The 20,449-nt window shown below is 33.9% G+C and overlaps 1 protein-coding gene across 2 annotated transcripts; it reads right to left on the bottom strand.

The window, feature by feature from the left end:
• Positions 1-61: 61 nt before the first annotated feature.
• Positions 62-16,805, bottom strand: LOC140440551 (uncharacterized). Of its 2 annotated transcripts, none has more exons than XM_072530928.1 (3): positions 16,764-16,805; positions 1,299-1,542; positions 62-861 (listed from the first exon to the last, which is right to left on the bottom strand). In XM_072530928.1, exons 2-3 carry the CDS (start codon positions 1,534-1,536, stop codon positions 500-502), a joined length of 600 nt encoding a protein of 199 aa, XP_072387029.1. In that variant the 5' UTR covers positions 1,537-1,542; positions 16,764-16,805; the 3' UTR covers positions 62-499. The 2 variants fall into 2 exon arrangements, with proteins under 2 accessions (XP_072387029.1, XP_072387028.1); XM_072530927.1 differs by lacking the exon at positions 16,764-16,805 and adding an exon at positions 13,311-13,526 and having other exon boundaries at positions 64-861.
• Positions 16,806-20,449: the final 3,644 nt, after the last annotated feature.

Genomic DNA, 20,449 nt, shown 5'->3' with positions numbered 1-20,449 from the left:
CAAATTAGTATTTTACCAGTTGTCAGTATTCAGTTTCACACTACTAAATCAAGCTAAGGGTTTAAGTAGGGTACATTGACCTTATAATTTGTGTGTCGACTGCCTTGAAGTGGTTCCAATTTGAAGTGGCGATGTCTCGTTTCCAAAGGTTAATATCCGGCTCGAAGGACCAGATGTGAAGTGGGTAGTAAATATGGGGTTTTATAATCACTACACATGTAACTTTTATTAATTTAAACGATTTTATTAACTACTTATAAATTAATCTTAAAATTAAAGTGATTGAAATAATTAAGAAGGTATATGTGTGTGTTTAAACGTTGTAAGTTGGAACTCGAATGTCTCGTTATGTTAACCTTTTCACTATAGTCCCTAGAAAAATGGGAAGTAATAAAAAACCTATGAGCCTGATTCGTGGACTCGCCGCTTCAGATACGATTAACGTAATCAACTACCTATATATTACATTTCCTGTTTATCCCCTTTAAAAAAATTGGAATCACATAAATAGACTTCGTTCTTCTCTAACATATGCCGCTATATAATCTCCACTATTCTTAACCTGCTGAAAGCAGTACAATTTCCATTCAGAACTTCCAAAGTCCGCGCTAAAGGGTTCAGGATCTGTATGTCTGCACGTGTCATCTCCAGGTCCGATTATAAAAATTAAATTGCCCCTGTAGTTCTCTACGTAGTTTTGGAATGCCTTTCTGTCATTAAAGTAACAAAACAATAATGCGTAATTTGAATCTAATGTTTTTTCGGAAATGCCGTCTACATAATGTAGATTAATAAATTTGTAATTGGAATATTTACTTTCCCACCATTCTTGGTTTATTTCGTATCCTAAAACTGGCAAACCTGCAAATTTCAAAATAGGTTATTCAAGACATCTAAAGAAATATGAAATAATATAGTAAATAGTTCCTACTACGGAGAAATGAAAGTAATCCAGTTATTGAACATATTCGGCTCAGAAATCTTTAAAATTAGACCGATTTTCGTAAATTTTGATAGTTGTAGTTGTAAAATAAGTCAAATAGCAAAAGTTATATGACCTTCTTCCCCGGTAATAAATGACACTCTTTACAGGGGTGAAAATTTAAAATTTTACAATAACCTCTATAAGTAGATGTATCTTCTGCTAGGATCACAAGAGGGTATCTACACACTATCCATCTGTTTATGTTAGAAACAAGCAACTCACTTTTTTAATGGGGAAAAATATTAAATACTTAATTGTAAAACAATATTAGTAAAATGAATTGTTAGTTTACTGAAAATCATGCTGTGATTACCTGTAGCTTCGCTTATAATCCATTCTAGAAGACCACATCCACAACCTAAAGATATTATGCCTCTATATCCAAGATCTTTAACTAAATTTTTGATATATTTTATGTTTTTGATTTCAGGCCACACCCATAATAATTTCAACGCATTTTGGTTATCAGAATGTATATTCAGATTTAAAATGTCTTTCCAAGACTTCGATTTGTGAAGTTCTATTACAGTTTCTACGAGATTATTTTCCATTTTGCTCTAAAATAGAATAATATTAAAATATACGATAGTGTGTAAAAATTTCTAATTTATGATTTCGTTGATCAAACGGTCCACTACTGCACTTCATATTAATCAAAAATAAATAATTTTTTTTTATCAAATACACCAACTGTTCACGCCTCTATCCAATTCGAGTTTATTTTATGCATTTTTACAATCCGGCAACATAGTGGCGTAGGGAGATATATTATGCCATATGTGAAGATAAGGCGAGTCCCTTAAGGCACCCCAAAGACGACAGACAGCACTCAAGTACGAGACGGGATCGGTGAAACAGCATTCAGAGCGAGCGGACATAATACTTAATAAGCGTTTATATATTCATGTATTGTGTAATTCAAAATAAAATCAGTTTTGTTTTCGCACGGAGTTTGATTATTAACCAGCGGCACAAGCGAAGTGCATATCAAGCAAATCCATGGTCCTTCGAGCCGGATCATCAAATTCTTGTGTTGAAACAGTGTAAATTCACCGAATTCCGAACTCATATTTGTGTCATCAAATTAGCGGGCGAAATAGTGCATTCATAGTGGCCCGAGCGCGTTATAGACTGTCGAACGTTGTTCTTAAGACAGTTACATAATTGGACAACTGGGGGTTTAAAATCTGTGAAGACCTGAGGCGAAGATTCTTGGCGCCAGGAGGCTAGAGCTGTTACAATAAACATACAATATTTTGGTGAGCATATCCATTTCACATTTCCTTTTATTTATCAGTCTTTGTACCTTTATTCTGCACATGTTATAATTCTGAGAACGTTAGGGTCGAATATCAAGCGATTTATAATCTGTTTCTGTTTACTGTTTAATTCATTATAAAATTATGGAGAATTTAAAGCGAAAAAGGGGCGGTTTTAAATGCAAACTCACAATATTTTCGAAATTTATATTAGCGTTAAATGATAAAATAACTAAGGGTGAAACGATTTCAGATTTAGAAGTATTACAGGCTATTGAAATGGTAAATGATATAGAACATTTACAGGGCGAATTCGATGAAGTTCAGGGGCAAATAGAAAATACGGTTCAATTTGAATTATTAGAGGATGAATATACGGAACGCGAAGAATTCTATAACAAATATTATTCACAATTAGCGGTAGCGCGAAAAATCATTCGCGATAATCAACAAGTAGCTTGTATAGAAAGCGATAAAGCAAGTGGGCGCTCTAAGAATTCATATACAGGGCATTGTATTGAGCTTAAACCTATCGAGTTACCAAAATTTGATGGCAATTATAATAATTGGTTAGATTTTGCAGATCTTTTTGAATCTTTAGTTAACAGAAATGAGTACTTAGACAATATAAGGCGTTTTCATTATTTACGAAGTTCATTACAGGGCGGTGCGGCGCAGGTCATACGAACATTAGAGTTTACCGCCGAAAACTATGCAGTTGCGTGGAAATTAATTAGGGAAAGGTACGATAATAAGAGATTATTAATTTCCAATCATGTTAATGCCTTATTTAATATAGAGCCAATACATAAAGAGTCATCTAATAGATTGCGGCAATTAGTTGACATTTTTTCGAAACATTTATACGCGTTAAAGCAGCTAGGGCTACCTACTGATTCGTGGGACATACTCCTTATTCATATTATTTCTTGTAAGTTCGATACATCGACTTTACGCGCATGGGAGAATAGCAAAACACATAATGAAATTCCTAGTTTTGATGATTTTAAAACGTTTTTAAAATCAAGGGCGGACCTCTTAGAATCTCTTGAGGTAAATCAAGCTGAAAAACAAAATACACGGAATATTTCTCAGGCGGGCGCTTATTCACGGAATACGAAATATTCACATAACATTCGCGGTCTATATTCATCACAGGGAACTTTAAATAAATCGGATAATACACAGTGTTGCCCTATTTGCAAAAGGGAACACAACATTTATCAATGCGGCGAATTTTTAAAACTTTCAACTAGGGACAGGTTTGATAAAGTAAGACAGGTCAATCTTTGCACGAATTGTCTTAAACCTGTACATTTCTATAAGCGGTGTAGACAATCAACATGCAAGAAATGTGCGTCAAAACACCATACGTTATTACATCCAGATAGATCGAGCGAACAGAACGCAGCTTTAGTTCATCAACCGGTAGAAAACGTGAGCGATATACGATCTGCAGATAATATACAAGGTAGTTTAAACACTACCAATTTGTCAGTTTCGGCAGTTAGCGCTGCAGATCAAACTATACTGTCCACAGTATTAGTTAATATTTTTGACGGCCAAGGTAAGGCATACATAGTGCGAGCTTTGTTAGATTGCGGTTCACAAAGCTCATTCATAACCGAAAATGTATGCGATAAACTTAGATTAAAAACGACAAGCGCGAACATATCAGTCATGGGCATAAATAGTATTGCATCTCCCGTTCGATTCAAATGCGAAATAAATATACAGTCGCGTAGCGATATAACTTTTCATAAAACTTTAAATTGTTTCGTAATACCAGAAATTACGGGGTGCGTGCCGGCATCTGAATTAAACATTAGCGATTTGCGCATACCTAAACATTTAAAATTAGCGGATAATCATTTTCATAAACCACAAAAGGTCGAATTGTTGATAGGAAGTGATCTATTTTGGCAAATACTGGGCACAAACAGAATTAGTTTAGGTAAAAATAAACCATTCATGCAAGAAACAATGTTTGGCTGGATCATAGCAGGGCCGTATATCAGCCAAAACAAAACATCAGAAAAGCGAATGACTAAGTGTAATTTCACAAACACAATCGAAGTTACAGAACAGCTAAGTAAGTTCTGGGAACTTGAAGAGGTTTTCAATGGAAAACCTGCACTCTCGGGCGAAGAAATTGCATGCGAAAAACATTTCGAAGATACGGTGAAACGCGACGCGACAGGCAAATTCATAGTATCATTGCCATTCAAGGAATCGATAAGTTCACTCGGTGATTCATTTCGTCAAGCAAAAAATAGATTTTTAAATCTCGAGCGTAAATTGAATAAAGATGCCAATCTTAAAACTCTTTATAGCGAATGCATCCAAGAATACAAAGAGTTAGGACATATGAAAGGTTTATGCAGAATTACGGAAGTTGCAACAGACTTTAGGGTAAATACTACATTTTATTTTATGCCACATCATCCAGTTTTAAAAGAAAATTCTTTGACGACACGTTTGCGCGTTGTGTTCGATTGTAGTGCGCCAACTACAAACGGCATTTCATTAAATAGTATTCAAATGGCCGGACCAACCTTACAAAATGATTTGCTCTCCATTTTATTGCGTTTTAGAACACACTTATATGTAGTTAGTGCGGATATAGAAAAAATGTACCGTCAGGTATTGGTTAAAATCCTTACAATGTATCTTATGGCGAAATAATCCGGAAGAACCGATTGAAATATTTCAGTTACAAACAGTTACGTACGGTATGAAATGCTCTTCTTACTTAGCGATTAAATGTCTAATGACATTGGCAGAGGAGCAAGAAGCTAAAAATCCTAACATTGCTAGCATTATTAAATCCGATTTTTATGTGGACGACCTTTTGACAGGTTTTGATTCAAAACAGAAAGCGCGCGAAGCATGTAAACAACTTTTTGAGGTCCTCAAAGGCGGAGGATTTACATTGCGTAAATTCTATTCAAATGATCCTGAAATATTGAGAGATATACCGGATAATTCAACTACGGGTTCCGTTATTCAATTCGGTGAAAACGAGAAGGCGAAAACTTTGGGATTATTGTACTCACCACAATCAGATACTCTGTTTTATAGCATAAGTTCATCTCTAGGCCATATAATCACAAAGCGAACTTTATTATCGGACATAGCTCAAATTTTTGATCCCTTGGGTCTATTAAGTGCGTGTACCATCATAGCGAAAATTATGTTACAACAACTATGGCTCGAGCGTCTTTCATGGGATGATCCCATACCGGAGCATTTAGCAAATAATTATTTACAGTTTAGGAATAAATTAGGAAGCTTAAACAATTTAAAAATACCTCGGCATGTTATATGTTCTAGTAAGGTCAAACTAGAACTTCATGGATTTTGCGACTCCTCAGAAAAGGCATACGGTGCTTGCATATTCATTAAATCTACCGATTCGTTAGGCAGGTCGTATTCATTCTTATTATGTGCAAAAAGCAAGGTTGCGCCCTTAAAGCCAGTTACCTTGCCGCGTTTAGAGCTCTGTGGAGCAGTAATTTTATCGCGTTTGACCAATAAGGTCAAAAATTCATTAAATGTGCAATTCGATACGTGTTACCTCTGGACAGATTCATCGATAGTACTTAGTTGGTTGAAAACAGCAGCCAATGCATTGAAGACGTTTGTTAGTAACCGCGTAGCAGAGATCCAGGAAACCACTTCGTTTGCGCAGTGGCGTCATGTGCCAGGCAAGGATAATCCTGCAGATCTAGTGTCCAGAGGCGTGGAACCAGATAAAATAATGGAGTGCAACTTATGGTGGCATGGACCGGAGTGGATCATGCAAGATTCAGATAAATGGCCAAATTTACAAGTTGTCCCCACTGAAACAAGCGAAACGAGGAAAAACATAAAGGTTTTTACGAATAAACTTGATGAAACACAGAATACGGAAGTATTTTCATTTGAGCGCTTCTCTAATATTTTACGTTTAAAAAGAACCGCTGCATATGTGTTCAGATTCATCCGCATGTGTAAAAATAAGGAAAGAACTTCTGAACCCATTTCTTTGGATGAAATACATTCTGCATTTAATCGCATTCTAAAACTGTGTCAATCACAGTCATTTTCTAATGAAATAAAGCATTTGAACCAAAAGGGATCTTTAGATAAAAACAGCAAACTCATAAATTTATCTCCATTTCTTGATTATCAGGGCATCATGAGAGTAGGCGGGCGTTTAAAGCATTCCGAGTTTACGTATGACAAAAAACATCCCATCATTTTAGCGGCAGATCATATAGTTACGTCGTTAATATTTAATCATTTTCACAAGGATCTTATGCATGCTGGTCCTCAGCTTTTACTTGCAACTATAAGAGAAACTTTCTGGCCGTTATCAGGAAGAAATTTAGCGCGACGTACCGTACACAAATGTGTAAAATGTTTTAGATTAAAATCTAAATCCATTCAGCCAATAATGGGTGACCTACCTGCCCAGCGTCTCGCAGGTGGCCCACCGTTTATTGTAACAGGTGTAGATTATGCGGGCCCTTTCTTAATTCGCGATAGAAAGGGTCGAGGTGCATATCAAGCAAATCCACCAACAATTCACAAAACAATGCCACAACGTTAATAATTGACTCTAAAGTAAAAAGGATGTTTATCCATTAGAAGAACATGATTTATTTAATGCAGGGGAAATAAATCATTTAAAGGATCCATACTAGATGTTCGTATGAGATTTCTACCTACTAAAAACCTCAATGGTTGAAAGGACCATTGTTTTCTTCTAGAAGGTAGAAAACCTGTTCAGTAGTACTTAACCACGGTCCTCAATTTCTTATCCGCTCTCCATTACATCTACTCTGCCACAAAATTATCACTTTCTTGGTATCTTTCCAGTTACTCGTAGTATTTATATTATTCATAAGTTCCAATATTTCTCGTTACGCTGCATCAATTCAGTCAGGTCCGCTGTGATCCCTTTCACCTAAGTTCATCTAAAATTCACCATATTTCTTTCATCCAACATTCGAATATAAACACAGTGTGCACCACACTATCTTCATGATATCCCAAATGTACATACACATTAGCCCCTTTCTTTTCACTATGTTTCAGATAGGGGCCGAAAAATACATGCCCCGTGAATACCTGAATTTGATACTAATTTATTCCTACGTGTTCATATCCATCCATGGCTTAAGGTTGATGATGAGACACCAGGTCCAATCAGCTTTACATTCACTTTTATCCATCTTCGCCAGCTCTGTCACGTTTTCGGTCCTCCACAGTTTACTTTCGTCTCCAAATGTTACTCCGTTATCAACCATTAAGTATATCGGTGGTGGCACCCTAACTAGCATAGACCTAGAAAACTTACTCTGAGAGGTCCCCTTCTGAATCTCTCTAATTTTGGAGGCGTATTTTTCGATCTTAGCAAATCTTATTTATGTCCGCACTAAATACAAGAATATACTCAATGTACCACTGAACATAGCAATCTGTTCTGCTTATAAATGCCCTGGGTCTACTATCATTGGAGATCAGTCAACCCAGAACTCCCAATATCGCACATGCTCTCTTTATAAACCGATTAACATGCTCAGCTTTACTAATATTTCATACTCTCGTTCGACATAACCTTTACACCCTCCATGTTGATCGTTAATTCTCTCAGCTTCCTCCACTCTACTAACAAAACGGCTTCTGTTTTTATGGGGCCAAATCTGCTCTATATACCCTATAATTAGAATCAATTAAGCTGATCCGAAGGCGCTCTTTACATCCAGTATCATCAGAACTACGCTAACAGAATATGACCTACATATCTAAATAGAAAAATTCTGTGGAAGAAAAAAGGAAATTACTTGCGTCAAATAAGTAATAAATTAAAATTAATTATATAAAGGATAAATATTCGCAAAACTCCTACATTACTATCACAGGACTTTTAAGCATAAAAATGTCTGTAGAAGGTCGTAAGAGTTGGTTTGTATCAAAAATCTTTTTATTATTATTATTGCACTGTCCCCTTTTCAAGAGATGACGATCTAAATGGCAACATCATAAATTCTCGCATCTTCTTTATTGATATCCACAAGGAAACTAAATTCCTGTAGTTGGCTGTATACCTTGTATCACAAAAAAAATTCATTTATAAAAGTAATAAAAACCCTATTGGGCTACATCACAGAATGTTTTTGGAATAACTATTCCATCATCAGTGCTATCTGGATGTACATGTTTGAAGCCACTAAATATCGGTAAAAACCCTTTAAATGTCGTTTGATTAACTTTGAGTTACATTTTTGATAATTAAAAAATAGATGTTTAAGTTACAAAAGAAATTGATTACATGGCAACGAAAGACTCCACTGGGGTTGCTAGTCCTTAGACGAAGTGTCTGTGATGACTTGTTGCTATCACCCAATAGTACCCAAATATTAGAGGAGGGTGATACAAATTGTAAAGAATATCAGCCAAGCTGCAGCAAAAATTTGACAAAAAAAGAGCCTGATTTTCATCACAATAAAGACATTGTCCAAACTGACGAGAAATGCCGGCTCTTCAGAAGTCCAGAACAATTGTTTGGTTGCCCCAAAGCAGAACCCCAAAAAATCTCAAAATGAGAAGTTAGAAATCGAGGGAAAACATCATGAGAAAAAAAGAAAAGAAGCAATTGCTCTCTCTAAAAGCTCCAAGAGAAAATTAACAGAAAGGACTTGCACTATCATCCAGTGAAACTAACACTAACTCATTTGTTTCTGTTTTAATCAGTTTTTTATGTAGAGACAATTATTGAAGTAAAAAACAATGACTTTAAAGTCACATTTTTGCGTTATAGTGCTAAAAGTAAAAACATTTTTCCCCGCTGTTGGGGACATATGGTTAATAAAAGTGACGTTAAATTTGTGCTGCCACCACTTCTTAATTGTGGAAGTCCAAAACGTCAGAAGTTCTTTATTTCATTTGGCGTCAAATTCGATAATGTAGACATTCATTGAGAATTTTGATTTAACAATACTTGGGCTAGGTTGAGACAAAAAAGTGTTTTTAAAAATAATTAATAAAAAAAACTAGTATGTGATTACAAAAGACTGCTATTTTTGTTTGACTATAAATAGATTCAATAATTGCATGTTGAATTTGAACTAAAAAAATCGGTAATAAACATTATCAAAAATAAGTAAAAAAATAAAATATGAAAAATGTCTCAACGTGGCTCACTCTCTCCTACGGTCGAAGTGTAAACATAGCTGTTTAGCTAGATAGTCCACTACCACTACCCACTACCATTTATTTTATTACATTTTTAATAAATTAAAATTTGATTTATGGTATTTTGTTAACTTTAACAATAAAAATGTTGTCTTTAAGTGGTAAGTATATAAAATCTGATCAAAAAAATTATAGCTTTACTGAACATGTCTTTTTGTTAACTAATTTTTAATTTCTGTTGTTATAACAAAAACGTGGAAACAAGTAGTTCAAGAAAAATTATTCATAGCCAAGGTCGACAAATTATATACAGTGTAAGTATATCAGTTTATGAAAAAAGCAAAGGAACAAGAATCTCTAACTATTCGCATGAGGAATTTGCAGAAAAGAGTGGCCAAAACTTGTGATGTTTCTGTCAAAACGGTGAAACGTATTGTTCAAGAATCATGCAAAAACTCTCCTGATGAACGCTTTAAATCAGTCCTAAAAACTACTAACAAACCTTTAACTTCCAAAGGATCCGGTAACGAGTTTGAAGAGGAAATAATTCGAAGAATTATGAAAAGAGTTGAAAACGATGAAGAGTTTTTGAAGAAGTAAAGAATGAAGAAAAGGTAAACTTTAGTACAAAAGACTCGTTTAGAAAAGTAGTTAAAAATAGGATTTAGATGCAGAAAAACTGTAGATAACAGAAAAGTTTTGATGGAGAAATATGATATAAAATCAGAAAGAATTGAATATTTAAGAAAACTTAAAAACTACAAAGACGAGGGACGGCCGATTATATATTGTGATGAAACACATATTTATGGTTCTCATACCGTACCAAAAGCATGGGACGATGGTGAAAATAAATGTTTAAAATCACCTATAGCTAAAAGTCAAAGGCTTATTATTGTTCATGCTGAGGGTGAAGCAAGATTCATGCCTGTGGCACTTACCATTTTTAAATCGGGACAAAAAACTGAGACTACCACAACGAAATGAATAGCACCATTTTTATAAAATGGTTAAAAGAAAAATTCATTCCTAATGCTCCGAAAAAAAGCATATTGGTAATAGACAATGCCTCTTAGCATAGAACCCATTCAATCTTCTTCACTGAAATATCTGATTGTTAAATTTTTTTTAAATTAAATTCTTGTTATTTTTAACCCAGTTCGCCTGGGCTATCATATGGAACCATAAATTTGTCGGACTTTTTCAGTTTAACCTTCCAGTTCATCGTTGCCCGTTTATCTCACCTCCGTGCTTGTTAATTTCCCTGGAATGAGTAGACTGCGTATGTTCGAGGTGGAAATGCGAACTATCTTGTCATATATCTGCATTCCCTCTCTGCTTCTTTGATTCTTAATGGTGGTAAACAAAAAAGCTTAGAGAAGAAAATTAAAATAAAAACATAAAGAAGAAACTGGCAATGCTTGACGGCTATATACTAATAACTATGTATGCTAAACCATGGGCACTAAATCATCGTAAACAATACCAGATGGCACCTTAGAAATATGAAGTCTTAGAAGATATTTTTGTAGTTAAAAAAGAAAAAACTAAAATTTACTCGAGTATACAAGACATCGCTTATGAAATATCATTAACTATTAAGAAAGAGAGTACATTTACCGTAACAAAAAAATAGCTTTATTTATTCTATATTAGGAGTAATTGTCAAGAGGAAATGAGTGAAATATATTATAGCCCAAGATCTCAGAGCGATCAGACATAACTTATTTTCACACAGATGAAACCTTAGAGTCTCAATAGCGTCTCGCGTGCTTTGAATACCTGCGCATTTATGAAACTTGCTGAGTGACACCTGGGCAGGTACCAGGTGAAAAAGGTAACTAAAAATAAGAGCTATTTAACTTAAATTTACATAACTGATTTTCATACATATTTTGTACAATATTATTTTGAAAATACTGTAATAAGTGTCAGACACTTGTCATGGACCAGAACTTTTGTCAGACGCTTTAAAGCTGCACTAAAATTAAATGAACTTTACTTACTTTTACATGTCTGATTTTTAAATATGTTATTAATGGTACTATAATAAAGTTATATTTAATCAGTCAGACAAATTAGAATGACCAAACATCCCTCAAACACAAAAATTAGTTAACTAGAGGTTTGAGCGCGAGAGTGCTGTGCGCATGAGCCTCAGAGTAAACAATTCAAATTCATTAAGAATACTTACTGTTTTCGATCCGATTAAATATTTTTGCATCTCTATTTTAATATGACGAACTCTAGCATTAAGATAAATAAGTAAATTAATGTATTGATATTTGGGATAATTAATTAATTCGGAGCACTTTGGTTTCGTAAGAAATTATATTTACTTTATTGTAAAAAAGATACTAGTAAGGATAATTAAAAAAAACTAATTTTTGTAAGAAATCTTCAACTGGGATTGATTGAAACAAACATTTTTCTATATTTTAATCATCATATTCATTGTCGCAATTATTACAATTTTCATCATTCAACCAATCATGATGCTGCTCATCCGAGTCATCATCTTCATCATTATCAGTTATGTTGTTGCTGGCTGGTTGTTCTGCAAAAAATAGTTCAAAGAATTAAAAAGCAGAAAATAACAAACATAATAAATTCTAAACCTGAAATCAAAGTATAATACCTGAAGTTTGAAGGAATTCACTAACGTTTGCTGGTAATTGGTCACCATCAAACCAATGAAAGTGATATTGGTTTTCTTCTAATCTCTACCCATTGTGTTCAGGAGTTAAAATGGTTGGTTGTTTTGCATTTGCATTCTTCCATATGCTAAAAATGTATTTAGCACGGCGGAATTGTTGGAATAACTCACTTTAGCATGGTGGTAAACTGCTAGCATCAAAATTTTTTAAATTTTTGCGATCGAATTCTTCGTTAATATTAGATACGCTGTAATTATTTAAAAACAATTGAAGCCGGGCAGCATTAATGTTGCACGTATCAGGAAAACTATAAATTTCGCAGATAAATTTTTGGATTATTTTGAAAATATCTTTTTGGGTGGCTTCATCGGTAAACAACTCTGATTCTCCAAACTGCATGAAAGCTCGCTGATATTCATGTTTCTTCATTAATATATTGAATGGTCTTTGTTTACCCTTTTTAAAAAAAGGCGGGATTAAAGTCACATCCAGTTAGAGCGTGAAACCCTGGCAAACTTCTACATAAAGATGGTCCCAAGTACTCGTAAACCTTTGTCAAATTAATGTATCTCTGGTTATTTCCGGTGCCTGCGTTTAACCATACATTCGAATCATCATTTTTTAAATTATGCATATATCGTTACATAATTATCGCAATGTCTCACTCACTCTGAAATGCAAGCACAGCACTCTCGCGCTCATACTTCTGGTTAACTATTTTTTGTGTTTGAGGGATATTTGGTCATTCTAATTTGTCTGACTGATTAAATATAACTTTATTATAGTTCCATCAATAACATATTTAAAAATTAGACATGTAAAAGTAAGTAAAGTTCATTTAATTGTAGTGGAGCTTTAAAGCGTCTGACAAAAGTTCTGGTCCATGACAAGTGTCTGACACTTATTACAGTATTTTCAAAATAATATTCTACAAAATATGTATAAAAATCAGTTATGTAAATTTAAGTTAAATAGCTCTTATTTTTAGTTACCTTTCTCACCTGGTACCTGCCCAGGTGTCACTCAGCAAGTTTCATAAATACGCAGGTATTCAAAGCACGCGAGACGCTACTGAGACTCTAAGGTTTCATCTGTGTGAAAATAAGTTATGTCTGATCGCTCTGGGATCTTACTCTATTAGGAATAATTGTCAAGAGGAAATGAGAACGTTTATGAATTTAAAATCTGTTTAAAATAATACACAAAATCAATAATTTTTACACTTACCTATTTTTCCTTTTTGATTAAATTACGCGAAGCTCCACAAAGCACCTGATCCAATAAATGCAATAGGTAGATATTTTTTCTTTGAATGCTAATAGAATTATATATTTATTTTGGAACTATTTTTAGACAGTTTTATAATATGTGCTTTTTTTAAACCACTTCGGCATTGAACTTGCGTTTGCCATGTGGCGATAATGATTAATGAACTTTACAACACGGAACTTGGCGCACTACTTGAAGGTAGACTTTATGCACGTATAGATTTGATCTTTTAAGCGAAGTTTAAAACAAATTTTGACACGGGTGGCTTATACAAAAATTAAAGAAGTTTGTCAATAAGTTTGATATTATTAATTCATATATCAGTACCCGAGAGCCAACAGGTGTTAAGTCACATAATGCAAATTTGACAGGGTAGCCATTTAAAGTTTTGCACTTACTTTAAATCTATATTTCTCATCGTTAACTATGCAATTGGATTTTTTTATTTATGTAATAAGCTACAAAAAGAAGTGGAAATACACTGCAATTTATCACTTTAGTAAATTTTTGTTCTTATATAAGTTATGTGACATAACTCGATGTAACTTTAATAATATAGGGACTTAATTGGACTTACGTACGGGTAAATTGTTAAAGTAGTGGACTTAATAATTATTTTAAACAACCAAGTTTACTTTTCACAATCAATTTTTATTTATTAATTGACAATACAAATCTTAAAGAATATATTTCATTAAACATCTTACTAATTATATTATTATTCATCTTTTTGTTCAACATGACTCAAATCTTCATAAAACTTATGAAACCTTTTAGGAACTCATTGTAGGAGATTTTTTAAATGTTTATATTTTTTTGTACTTATTGGTTTCTCAATTTTCCTTATTGGCATTACTTCTAACGGACCTTCTTTTATGGCCCGACGATTGAAATTTACTTCTTCAAAGTGTTCCTGGGTAAAATTTGTTTTATAAAACAAACTTCCTGGTTTTACAGAACGTGCTTGCAGGTGAACTGCAGCTGATATGTGCATTACGTCTCCCGATTCAGATTTTCTGCCTTTTACAAACGGGGAATTTTTATCAGAATAGAGGGATATCATGTCCAAAAAATCTTCTAGTTCCATATTTACCACTTTAAACTTTTGTGCAGTAATTCTAACTAGTTGTTGCCAATCCCATGGCGTTACAATTTGAAAAGCTGGTAACTTTTTCTGAACTCTTTCTATTAAAGCATGGTCGTTATCCGCTTCTAAATGGGTATGTCCTCTCAATAAAAACTTGTGGTTAATCACTTTAAGTGTAGGACATATGCTGAATATGTAAAAGTAGCACATCACCATCATTAAATTACGATTTTGAGACGGACAGTTATCAGACCAGATAGTCAGCTCTTCTACTCTTTCATCTATTCCTTTCAGTTGTACCCACTTAATTAACGTTGATGCAATTTCATTTCCTCCTCTTCCTGATATTGTTTCGTCCCACATCATACAATGAGTTTTATTTATTGTGGCATCATGGATCGTTAAATTGAAAGTCCACAATTTAAGCGAATAAAAACTTTGCGAGTTTTTCAAAAGTGGTGTCGGTAGGCACTTTTCCAAATCAATCATAATTATTTTCTTATTGGTTCCTAGTTTTGAGTCTTCTTTATCCATCCTTTTCAGCTGGTATCTGTTTTTTGCATCTTCCAAGTGATTATCATACTCCGTTTGTATACTGGCACGATCTTCAATGTTCAATGCATCTTTAAGCTTTATAATAAAAGCATCACAAGTGTCACATGTATCATTAGATGGCTGTCTAAAGGAAATATTAAATTCCGTGTTAAATATGTCACGATACAACCACAGTTTTCCAATTTTGTTTCTTGGAATTCTTTTTTCTTCACATTCTTCAACATAGAGACGATGCATTTTAGATATATTTAAATCCGACTCTAAATACTTTTTAGCTGTTTTCTCCCTACTATAATGGGAGTCATAAGTCGGAAAATTATTAATGTGTAATTTTATTCCTTCTCTCACATCACTTGAGATTTTATTTGGAGGTGCATGTCCTCTTCGCAAATCACCCCTAATTATGCCACCACCTGCTATTTTTCTTACAGCTATGTCGACAAAGTTTTGTGAAATATCCAAGGTTCTAAGAAAAAATGTCTTGCATACTCTTTTCTTTGCACCATTCTTTGTGCTAAGTGTGTAAATATGGCTAACTTTTCTTTTTCCCTCTCGTGCTCCACTTCTACTTCTGACACGCTGAATGGGAATCTGCTCCACATTTGAAGCTACAAATTGCCTCTTTCTGTCATAATCTATATCGTCGTTCCAAAAATGCTTAATTATACTCTCACGATCTTCATGAGAAAATCTTTCAAAGCATTTGAGCTTACAAGTTGTTTTACAAGGACTCTTCAGTCTCCTTGCGCGAACAATTGTCTTTCTACTTGATAGATACTCTTCACCCGATGTCCTTGCTCGTTTCCTAATATTACATTTCCATTGAGCTGCATTTCGTATACGTTTCCTCCCTTTATTTTGCTTTGAATCTGGTGGATTATCTTGTAATTGTGTTAACTCATCAGCTGCAGTATTACTAGTATTAGTAGGTAATTCGTTACTCTCATAAGATGTGTCAGAATAAGTAGTCTCTGAAATGGTTCCTGTGAAATTTGGATCTATATTCTCGTCATCGCTAGTGATTGGTTCATCGACAACGTAATCATTACGTTGTGTCTTATCGGGTTGGAAACAATTTGGATTATTATTGTCTTTCAGGTTAATGCCATTGGTCGAGTTTGTTAACAAAACACAATCGTCACCAGTGACAACGGAAAGGTCCTGAAGATTTTCATCACCGTTTTCACAAAAGTTGTCAATTACAGCAAGGTTGTAATTTTGTAAATAGGTATTGGAATTTTCTGAGGGTATCACCACTTCGTCGTTTATTTCAAATACAATGTTGCCTATCTGTTCAGCCTCCAGTGGCATTAAACTGCACTCTGTAAAAGATAAATTACAATAGACAAGATTCACAAGTTAATGATTTAATACGGTAATTATTTAGAAGAGATGACTGTGTTACTGAAAATTATAAAAAAAATTAGATTGATATTTAAAATACCTGGTGTCCACAAAAGAAAGACTCAATAAATTTTTGCTATCGCAATGATTATTTTTCATAAAAAATGATAAATTTAAAAACAAAAAAAACCTAATTAGGCTTTATTTTGTAACTTTCTTTAGTTGCATAAACACAGTAAATCATTACAAGAATGGATTATTCAAAAATTTGTTTCGTGAGAAATAGGTACTCATTGAATTTAAAACCCATTGAATTCTGCTTCTGTAGGTATTATTTTATATAATTTAGTTTAAATTCTAAATATCCGATTTATTTTTCCTAAATTATTAATACTAAAATGCATAAGGAAAATGTATTTTATTACCTGCAGATAGTAAATGATTAGCTGCGTTTACGTGAATTTGAGTCTCTGTCTCAGTAACTAAGGGTAGTAGGTTCATATTCTGTATTTTGTGGAACTTCAGAATTAATGTCAATTCCCGGACACAGATCTGGAAAACACATTTGGTTAATTATCCATCATACAAAACAAATTATTGACTGTTTTCGTTTAAATAAAATAATATTAAATATTTTACAATAACACATGATCAGAAAGTGAGGTTATCTTACCTGGAGTAGATAAAGTTTCTTCTTGAGCTTTCTCATTTTCTCCTACCAATGTCACAGGTAACATGTTCAATATTTTTAATGTTCTACTATTCATCTTGTTATTATAATTAAGTTCAACCTTGCAAATTATTACTATATCAACACACGTCATACAACAGATTTCAAAACACTGACTGACACTGAGGGGTTAAGTCACTAATTATAATGTCACAATGAGTTAAGTGGGACTTGAACTATTATGATGCTGTTAAATGTAAATATAATATTGATTTAAGTCACATAACTCATTGTACGTTACAAATGCAACGTACTTAAACCATTTCAATATTTAAAAATGAGATTTACACAGTACTAAGGACATAAATTCTATTACCATTACATAGACCTGGTAAACCTGTGTTGCTTAACTCAAAAATATTATTTTTAAAAATATTGGACTTAACTCCTGTTGGCTCTCGGGTACAGATATATGTTACGGTAAGAGTAGATAATCTGCTAATTGTACACAATTACCGGTAATTGTATATAAGTTAACGGTAAATGTAGTAAATATTCTTTAAAAACTTTTTATTTCCTACTTTTACCGGTAATTGTATACATTTACCAGAGGATCTTGGTAAAAGTAAGAAATTCAAATTATAACAATTGACATACAAGCGCAATGTCTTTGTTTACCTCGTACACGATCAGTCTTCAGTCAGCAGTGTTGATTGAGACATCAAAAGTGTTTCTATCCTGATTTGGCATGTGCTTTATGTTTTTTAATAAACAATACAGCAATCTGGTTGCGTTCCGAAGAGAAGGGCGAGGTGGGTGAAACGGTGGTTGGCGAGGGATCCACGATCCAAAGAAGAATATGAAATATAATCCCAATTAGGATACGTAAGTATATAAGTACATATATAGATATACGATGAAACAATAAAGAAAAGCAGTTAGATAGTCAGATTTAATAAATGTATACCTAGGTGTTCATATTACGAGTATAAAATGCTTTAAAAACTTCATTTTTAAAATATGACAGGATGGTTGACTGCTTTATTTTCTTCCTAATTTCCTTTTGCACTTCTCTGTATGGTGCCAATAAGCCATTCTTTTCATTCATTTCAAACTCCTTTTCATAGAAGAATCCACGTCAAAAACCATATCCTGAAGTTTTTGAGCAGATGATTATATCGTATGTATGTTGCTTAAAGTGAAGGATGTGATTACTTCTTGTGAGTTATCATCTTCATCGCTTTCTTCAGTCAATGACCTGACTGCAGATTTTCAAAACCTCCATGTGTTTTGTGCATCACTTGTGTAATATGATTGACTTCCTTTGTTTTATGGGGCACTGCTGAGGTTACCATAACAAGTTCTGGCCATAGCTTTTTTCAACACGTTTTTATAGTTGATGGACGTATTTTATCAGTGGCTTCTTTGATAATAATTACGTAGTGGGAAATATTAAATTGTCTCCAACTATCGGTAACTGTTAATAAAGGATCTAGTTCCACACAACCTAAGATACGGCTGAATGTGCGCTTTAGGTAATACTGTTTAAATAAAGGTATTATTCTCTGATCCAAAAGTTGTACAAGTGTTGGGAGGTAGAAAGTTAATTCCTACTGTTACGATAGATAATGACGTGTCATATGACTCAAAACTGTAAACATGTTTTTCTAATAAGTATTTTTTAGTAGGCAATATCCAAGGGACCCCTACGCTAAAACCAGTTCCAGCCGTCGACCGACTTCTAGTAAATTCGCCGAAAGACCAGTCCTTGAGTCACCTTCTCGTCTATTCGATGGAATCCCGTTCTAATGGATGGAAGGTCATCGATTCATCGCCAGAACTTCGAGAATAACGGCATTTTATATTTAAAGAAGGAGTTTTGTTGTAAACGGACAGTTAGTTTTTGAACATCGCGTCGAGTTTTTAAAATGTAACGCACGTAGATAAATAATTATATAATTATAAGTGTAATATAAATTAGTTATATTGTGCAAATAAAGACTTTAAATAAATTTATAAGTGTTATATGTGTAGAACCTTTGATAATAAATAAAAACAATAAATTAGACTTAATAAAAACATAACACTACGTTTGAATCAATTAAGTTCAGGATTCTGGATGTCTAGGAACATTGCCGATAAGAAGTGCTTTAACGGTAGCGATTTTGATGTTAAATATTGCTTAACGCTAGGTACAAAACAGTTCGTAAACAATGTTGCCGTAACCTAAGCTTTTTGATTTGCCCTCTAAAATACTGGTAGTTCGTTTTTATTTTTATGTCTAAGAAGCCGTGGATTTAGAGACATAAATCTGCATTGGTTTTACCATATGATCGATCACTCGACCGTTACAACAAAATAAAACAGTTAACCTGTCCTTTGCTGCTTTAAAGCCTGGTGCAGATTTCACATTTTCCGATATGAAGGTACAAGCAGGCATTATTTTCAAAAAAAATGGCTGTTTCGTGAGCGTTAAAAACTTGTCCCGGCTTATATTCCTCCTTTTCTATGAGTTCTTTAAGTTTAGCTGGATACTGGTTGGCCGCGTCTTGGTCTGCTGAGGCTGATTCTCCCTCGATTTTGACGCTATGTAAAGAAACTCTTTTTGTAAATCTTTAGAACCATCCGTTACTTGCTTGGAAACTAGAAGATTCGTTGTCAGCCTTGAGATTATCGATAAGACGAAGAGCATTTTTTTGTATCATTCGTGTGTTAATTGGCATCGTCTTTTTTGTTTGATCTTCGATCTAAAGAGCCAGTGCTTTTTCCAAGGTTTGAGATCGCGAAAAAGAAGTTTCTTTGTTGGTTCAACTAGTGCCATACAAAACACTGGAACGAATGGTTTTCTCGCTCTACTATGTACATTAAAACGAGAACAAGTATTGTATAATTGCTGTTACCGTACGCGAAATGCGAAGAAGTAGATTATGTATGTACATATCTGTGAAATACCTCCTCTCCTCTAAATGTGACGCATAGGAGTGATACCATCGGACGCCAGTGAATTACCGTGTTGACTGTATAGAGTGGAGCATTCGTCAAAAGTAGATTGGGCGGATGTAGAAACCGCGGTTGATGAGTCCACGGATAACGAGGGATTACTGTAATGTTACCTACCTATCTTTGAAGTGTTTTCTTTACCGACATAACGTTTTGTGTTAACCTACCTACATAGAGAACTGTACATTAAATTATCCTAGAACTGATTATTTTTTATTTAATAATGGAAGAGAGTTTTAATACAAAAGTACTTAAAGTGATGAATAGTAAACAGCACAATACGGTTTTGCTTACAAAAGAGAAGTACCAAAGTTTATCAAACAATATAACTACATGTAAGTAAATCTAAAACTAGTGGTAAAATACCGGATGACTACAAGCGGTTGAAAGAGTATGATGTCATGAAGGTTAGAGAAACTGAAAAACTGGTTTGCACCTTAA

This window comes from Diabrotica undecimpunctata, chromosome 5 (assembly GCF_040954645.1).
Source record: "Diabrotica undecimpunctata isolate CICGRU chromosome 5, icDiaUnde3, whole genome shotgun sequence".
Taxonomy (NCBI): Eukaryota; Metazoa; Arthropoda; class Insecta; order Coleoptera; family Chrysomelidae; genus Diabrotica; species Diabrotica undecimpunctata.
The sequence above is the reverse complement of the archived record's forward strand: the minus strand, read 5'-3'. Positions and strand labels throughout refer to the sequence as shown.